Raw genomic sequence first — 7,657 nt, 5'->3', positions numbered from 1 at the left:
ACTCTCCACATCTTTAATTCAGCAATGCTAGAGTGTTGGTCAATTGTTGATGAATAAAACTCAACAAGCTTTTGAAAAGCAACAATATCTTCCATTTCTACCATAAGTGATTCTGATTGGAAAATGCAATTAAAACCTATAAAATAAATTATATGTAATAGGTATAAAGTTGCAAATTCTAAAAAAAAGTGTATAAATATTAAATATAATACATATAATATATTTACCTTCAAATATAGCTTTATGATTAATAAATCGCTCAGTCAATTGCATTAAATAGTAATCGACATACGGTAAAAATACTGTAACACAATAATAATGTTCAATGGAACAATCCAGAAGATTTGGATTATCTCTCAAAGTTTGTTTTGAAATGACTCTCTTTTTTTTTAATTCAATACCAACATTGTCTGCAGCCATCTAGAAGATAAATATTAAACATTTTGAAATTTGAACACAATGAAACTATTTTTTTTTAATTATTTACTTTAACATTTATTTAGATTTGACTAAATTCGGTTTTGTAATTGTCTCTAATGGCCTTCAGAGTGATTACTACATTCTCAACTATAGCTATAGTTTTTTTTAAATCTATTTGTACTTTTTGTAACTGCTTACATAGAGGAAGACAAAAAGAAAATAGGAACTGAAAAAAAATTTAATTAAAACACTAAGTAGGTTATAAATTGTATAGTAAAAAATTGAAACATTTATGAATACCTTAACTATATAAAACGAAATTAAGAATTCGGTATCTTCCATAGAATGTTTAAGCATAGAGGCGTCTGCTGGATCTTTCCAATCACATATTGTGTCTAATGCTTTAAGAACGAATGGATAGAGCTCAGAGAAATCGTTCACTGCATCATACCGTTGTACCCAACGGGTAGCACATAGTCGTTTTAATTGTTTTACACTGGGCTCGTGGTCTGAATTTTCAATCTCATGTAGAAGAATAGAATTTCTTTTTGGAGTATTGAAAAACTGATAGGCCTTTTCAATTATTCCTAAACAATTCCTAATTGGTCTAATACCACTAGCTGTTGATACAGCTAAGTTCAGTGAATGTGCTGAACAATGGACATAAACTGCTTTTGGATATTTTAACCTAACAATACTTTGTACACCTCTAAATTGCCCAGACATATTACTGGCCCCATCATAGCCCTGTCCATGCAAATAACTACAATCAATCCCACATTTGCTTAAACCTATAAAACAAAATTGTAATTTACACTTAATATTGGAAAAAAGATAATAACTAAGTAGTTTATACAAATATGTACGAATAACAGTTATTATTTAATACTATAGTATAAATCATGATTACCATTTAATATGGAATTTGCCAAAGCTTCACCAGTCAGACTTTCAATCTCAAAAAATTGTAAAAAATCTTCATGCAACATGTTATCATCACTGACATATCTTACACAAATAGCAAGCTGTTCTTTTGTTGAAATATCTGTGGTTTCATCGGCAAGTACCGAGAAACATTTAGACTCGTTCACTTTTTTTGCAATTTTTTTCAATAGTATTGTATTACAGGACTCTATTATATCATTTTGGATAGTTGGACTGGTGTACTTATTTCTTTTCCCTGGACCCTCAAGAATACTTCGTAAAAAATCATCACCTTTTGCTCTATATTTAAGTATGGCCCGAAAATTTCCTTGTCTCAAAGCATCTTCTAATAACAATACAATTAAAAATTGAACAAAATAATCTCAAATAATTCAAGAAATGCATTATAAATATAAACTCACCATCAACTGAAATGCTACCAAAATCTTTATGACCACGTAATGCTAATTCTTCTCTGCCACATAATAATATACATTCAATAATCGGTCTAAGTCTTTTGCGGTTTTCTTCAACTTGAGTCATTCTAGGTAGTTGGCACAAAATATAATACATATTATAATATAATAAAATAAAATATATCCCCCACCCCGGGGCATGGCAGAAACCTACAGGTGCCCCATTAAAAATTCTGCCAAATGCACCCACGTGTAACACCTACTGTAACAACCCTACCAACCTACAGGCTAATGACCTCAGTTGTTGAAGCCTTAAAACCAATAAAAAAAATAAAAAAATATATACTTATTTTGATGTATTTAAATTTATTTTATGGTATAAAAATAATAATACCTATTTCGATCAATTCGTTCGATTATAGATGGTTCTTCTTTGTTTAAAACCTTCAAAAAATGCTCAGAATCAAGAACTGCTGACAAATGATATTTACAATTCATATGATATCGAAAAACCTGGAAAGCATTTTATCATTTGTTAAAAAATTACGTGATTACAAATTACAAAATAAATTAGAACCTCTTTAGCCTTTTTCCAGTTTGTAAAGGGTTCAGTTACTAAGTTTCCCAAAGATTGACTTCCAACACCACCACTCTTTGCAAATAAAACACAGTGTTTACAGAAAGCACCACTTTTAATTTCTGAATAACAAAGCCATTTAAATTCATGAAGCCACTTATGTTGGAATTTCAGTCCACGTTTTTTATTGCATTCAAGTATAGGAAAGTTATACTTTGTATCTGGGACCCACAGATTAGTAAGCACCTATAGAACAGAAGAACTTTTTTAAAATTTTATTATAAATCAATTTGCTGAATTTATATTGAATAAAAATGTATTTAAATCATAAACGATGTAAAATTAGTAAGGAACAAAGAAACTTACAAGTTTTGTATCGGCATCTTTTAAAAACGATTTATCAACGATATTACCAATATCATTTATATTTGTAATAGGTTTTGATGTGGATTGCAATAACTCATGTTCTTCTTCTTCAGATGCAGCCTAAATAGCCAAATAAACAAATTAATAAAAAAAGACATATTAATGACAATTTATAATTTTAATTAATTATTTTATTAATTTTTATAATTACCTCATCATTTTCCAAACAAATTTTTTTATTTGTACTAAAATAAGAAAATAAAGTGTTTTTTTGTTTTTGAGTATTACTCTTATTGTATTATTGTCTTAAAACTTCACAGTTACAACTAACAAGACGAAAAAAATAAAAGTCGAACAATAGTTAATTCGGCAGTAAGTCAGTACTCGGAATGGCGTCGCTACTCGCTATCCGTCAACGTCCAACGACCGTAAATATCTACTTTTCACAAATCACGATATCATACGATAAAATATAATGTAATAATAATATCTATAATCGCTATACATTAGCGATTAGCCATAAATCTACTAGTAACAAATTTTCTAAAAATAAACCCGGCCTATGGTTAATCCACGGTATTCATTTTGTTTTGTTTACCGAATACCGATTGCTTATCGGGTTTATTATAAACACTCTTGCATGAAAAATAATTCGCAGAAACGTACAAAATACAGTACACCATAATATAGGTATAGTTATTGTTGCCTGATAGTCGTACATGCCGCCAACGATTAGTGGCGATTAGTATATCAGACTATCAGAGCGGTACAATTACTACAATTACCACGACTAGAACATTTATTAAACATACATGCTTGAAAGTAATTTCACTTATAATTATATCATATTAAGAATATTAGAGAAAATGAGACAACTTAGCTACCTAGGAAAAAAAAAAAGGTCAAGGGGGGGATCTATCCCCCATATCCCCCCCCGTAAATACGCCACTGCTGCAATTCTTCGTGTTAATGGTGAGCATTTGCATGATATAGTGAATGCTCATAATGCCCAGTGTCATATTTTGCGTAATAATTGTAAAAGAAAAGCAACTGAAAATATTACCGACAGACCATCGAAAATAATGCGTTATGAGTTGTGTGCTGCTGAAAATATTGAAATGGTTTCAGATGATATTGAAAATATTCGAGTTTCAATGTATAGACAAAGACGTAAATTATTGCCGATAACGCCTTAATCATTGGAAGAAGCTATTAATCAAGTTAGTAACCGAAATATTTTAACTAATAGGAACGAAACGTTTTGTCACGTAGATACAGAAAGCAAAATCATTTTTCTGACCACTAAATCTAATCTTCAATATATGTGCCATAATAGTTCACTTTTAGTTGCCGATGGTACATTTTACGTGTGTCCGAAATTCTTTTACCAGCTCTATACGATACATGCTTATAGCTGCGGAAAATATTTACATTTAATTTACTGTTTACTACCAAGTAAAACTTCAAATTGCTACGAGTCAATGTGGAAATATATACAAAAATTGTGTGAAAAATATGATTTAGAATTTTCTCCAGAAACACTATTAGTTGATTTTGAAAAAGCAGCACATGATGGATTTTTAGCAGTTTTTCCAAATTCAAAAATAAAATGCTGTAAATTTCATTTAGGGCAATCGTGGTTTCGGAAAATTCAAAGCTTGGCTCTCCGAAATGAATATGTGAAGAACTCTGAAATAGGGATTTGGTTGAAGTCTGTTTTTGGTTATGTGGTTTTTGATAATTTTGTTATCACCAAATTGCGAAGATAATGTGGCGACCTCTCACCTTATCATTGTTAACGCGGCAACGCAGCGACCGTTTCCCCCCTCTCGACTCAACACGACCAGGTCCCGCCAGTGGTCGTTTTATTTTTGCCTTCGTTGTTGACCGTTATCCGCTGCGTCGTCGCGTACACGTTTGCTAACTGTATTTAAGCTCCGTCAATAAAATCGCCTTTTTTGTATATTTACTAAATACCTGTTTTTTTTTACTTTATTTTCCTCATAGTTCTATTGGCTTGCCATTGACCACAGGTCAGGACTATAGCCAAAATAATATTAATTATCAGTACAAAATTGATAATGTACTCATGAATAATTTATAATGATAATATTATGGTGATTGCCAATTGGTAAATACGAATTACGAATTGTTATACGGTCTTTGTCCGATTGATGTGTATTGTGTTTTGTACTTTCGTAACGAAAGTTTCGAAAGTAAATTTGTTGAAAGGTGCAGGTACCTATAAAACTGAAAATGGAAAATAGTGTGTCTGATGTTAAGAAGAGACAGCGGGGTAAACATTTTACGGAACGCGAAAAAGAATTTTTGATTGATCTAATTTTGCCATATAAATCAGTTATTGAAAATGTTAAAGTAAGTATTTTTTTTAATTTAAATTCACTGAATAAGTTTGTTTGTTATAATAAAGTATTTATTAACATATTGTATATTAATATTAGGTATTGGTCATAAAAATATTTAAATATAAATATTTACTACCTAGGTACCTAATAACATTTTTTTTCAATTATATTTCTGCATTGATTTAAAATAATGTTTATAGACTGATGCTGTGTGGAACAATAAAAAAAATGAGGCATGGTCAGAAATTGTTGATGAATACAATGCAATTCAGACGTCTGGTATTAGAAATATAGGCCAAATAAAACATATGTATGATACTAAAAAAAGGGAAGCCAGAAAAGAAAAAAGTCAGTACAAGGTCTGTATAATGTTATGAATTGTTAAAATCGTTACCGTACCCATTTATATCAGTAGTATAATATGTAGTACTTTCTATTTAAAATTACTATTAATAATAATATTTGATAAATTTGTCTTTAATTGTGAAATTATAGTATAAGTTGATGAGTGGTACTCCCCTGCCTATTTGTTAAAAATTTGAATCTTTCTTGCTGAAATCATCTCTACAACATCTCATCAATTTAAATTTGTGCAGTTCATTAGTTTAATCACCCAATTTGATTAGCATGATATAATGGTTTAGAGAAATTACTTACCACACTATGTTCCTATGTTAGTGTTTTCATAATTATATATTTAATTTAGGTGCAGCATTACAAAACTGGAGGTGGTTCAAATCAGTCCACATTATCAAATGTTACTCAAAAAGTAATAGGTCTACTCGGTGACAGGATGGATCCACTTTTTAATAATGTTGATTGTGATGCTGACTATAATGCTAGTTAGTAGAACATTTCTACATTAATAGTATAAGATAAAGTTACATGAAACATTATTTAATGAACAAATTTATTAATTTATTCAGGTCATGATATAAGTGGTGACCAGATAATTGTAGAAGANAAATCTTTAAAACAACCAATCGTGATTATAACTTGGGACTTGGTGCCATATTATGTAACTGGTCTCAAAACAATTTTCGTTACATATTTGTCCTAGTAATTTTACCGACCACTGCTTTGTACTTTCAATTTTTAAATTCTTAGGAACTGCATTAGTGATTGTTTATTTGTGAGGGATACTTATTATTTTCTGAACCTTCGTCTATGACATATCGTGTCAATATAAAATTCTTACAAACAACCCTTGGCACTTAGATTTCCCTAATGTCCTCTCGTAAATCGATGATTTGTATTTATTGAGATACTATGGATACTTCGTGAAATTTACTTCAAATCGTTATAAAATTATCGTTCTAATATATAGTCACTATATTATAGTGTACCACGTATGAAGCTAAGAAGGGCATAATCAGAATATGAGATTTCTAAAGATTATTAAATTACCCGAAATAGCAAATAGGAGATAAATATTATTACAATGTGGGTATTTCCATCCATTCCGAAGTAAAAAATACCAAAGTATATATTGATTAATATTATAGACAGGTAATAAGTAAGTTACATGTAGATCTTGAATCCTTTGTTTTTCATCACCGCGTCGAATCATTTCTACATAATAATGATTATTTTAGATACATATTTGTTTAATATTCAAAAATATTAATATTATATAGGTATTCGCCATATTATTATGAAACAACTACCTTCCAACTCGGTCAATCTATTTTCCAATTTCAGATTTATTTCTATCACTTTTTGAAACTGTTCAATGTCAATAATACCGGGTACAGCTGCCGGGTCTAAATGGACTCGAACACTTGCGTTGATAGATTTCTCACTCACGCTTACCTAAAGCATAAGAATAAATAATAATCACATTAAATTTTATGGTACCAACGACCTACATCGAATAGATGCATCGTTCAACAATATATTATTATTATTAAAACATTTTATCAATTTCTTTGGCATGTTCTTCCGTGCGTCATAAAACGATTCAATCAGATGTCTCATGTGTAAGAATGCAAACATCCCGACAACACTAACACGTACGACTCCTATGATGGAACAATTAAACTCATAAGTCATAATATTCGCAATGCAAATGCTTCTAAAGTCAGAACTGAATATAATAACACTCAAGTAAACTAAATTGCATATTTACACATTGTGTATAGGTATAGCAAACGTTGTTGGTTTTTCTTATTCACGCCAGGAGACAAAAAGTATAATTATTTTTAATCTCCTATCCTGTATGAAGAACGTGGTATAACATTTTCAAGACTTTTGATCCCACAAATTTTTTAATCGACATTAATTTTAAAAAAAATAATAAAAATCTAAAATTGTATATATCTACTTATAACTTGTTCAACATAATCATTGAACATAATGAGTCAAAATATTTTGAAAGTTTTCTGATTTAATTCTATTATGCCTATAAATGACGCAAAATTCAAAAATTATGTGATACAAAGACATTACTAATATAATTCAGTGAAAATTGTATGTAACTTCTTGTTTCGGGTGTTTTTAGAGTTCCATTCAGTGGCGTTCTCAGGAATTTTCAATGGGGGGGGCTCTGAAAATTTACTAGAATACGAAAGTGGGGGGCTCTGCCCCCC

At 30.2% G+C, this 7,657-nt stretch overlaps 3 protein-coding genes across 5 annotated transcripts in view; 1 reads left to right on the top strand and 2 right to left on the bottom strand.

The window, feature by feature from the left end:
* LOC111027205 overlaps window positions 1-420 on the bottom strand; it is a 1,065-nt gene extending 645 nt beyond the window's left edge. The window contains exons 1-2 of the mRNA XM_022305465.1: window positions 228-420; window positions 3-136 (exon numbers count right to left, since the gene is read on the bottom strand). Coding sequence (XP_022161157.1) covers window positions 3-136; window positions 228-420 — 327 coding nt within the window. The remainder of the gene's footprint in view (window positions 1-2; window positions 137-227) is intronic.
* LOC111027207 (52 kDa repressor of the inhibitor of the protein kinase-like) lies at window positions 394-3,636 on the bottom strand. 3 transcript variants are annotated; one of them, XM_022305467.1, is made up of 8 exons: window positions 2,915-3,636; window positions 2,704-2,823; window positions 2,155-2,583; window positions 1,767-1,888; window positions 1,331-1,690; window positions 721-1,211; window positions 488-646; window positions 394-420 (listed from the first exon to the last, which is right to left on the bottom strand). In XM_022305467.1, exons 3-7 carry the CDS (start codon window positions 2,256-2,258, stop codon window positions 500-502), a joined length of 1,224 nt encoding a protein of 407 aa, XP_022161159.1. In that variant the 5' UTR covers window positions 2,259-2,583; window positions 2,704-2,823; window positions 2,915-3,636; the 3' UTR covers window positions 394-420; window positions 488-499. The 3 variants fall into 3 exon arrangements, with proteins under 3 accessions (XP_022161159.1, XP_022161160.1, XP_022161161.1); XM_022305468.1 differs by lacking the exon at window positions 2,915-3,636 and having other exon boundaries at window positions 2,155-2,273; window positions 2,338-2,583; window positions 2,704-2,902; XM_022305469.1 differs by lacking the exon at window positions 2,915-3,636 and having other exon boundaries at window positions 1,331-1,687; window positions 2,704-2,906.
* Window positions 3,637-4,959: 1,323 nt separating this feature from the next.
* Window positions 4,960-6,129, top strand: LOC111027204. The gene is made up of 4 exons (XM_022305464.1): window positions 4,960-5,079; window positions 5,270-5,428; window positions 5,776-5,911; window positions 5,996-6,129. Exons 1-4 carry the CDS (start codon window positions 4,960-4,962, stop codon window positions 6,127-6,129), a joined length of 549 nt encoding a protein of 182 aa, XP_022161156.1.
* The last annotated feature ends 1,528 nt before the right edge of the window (window positions 6,130-7,657 follow it).

This window comes from Myzus persicae, unplaced genomic scaffold (assembly GCF_001856785.1).
Source record: "Myzus persicae strain clone G006 unplaced genomic scaffold, MPER_G0061.0, whole genome shotgun sequence".
Lineage (NCBI taxonomy): Eukaryota > Metazoa > Arthropoda > Insecta > Hemiptera > Aphididae > Myzus > Myzus persicae.
This window is presented reverse-complemented; position numbering and strand designations above follow the sequence as displayed.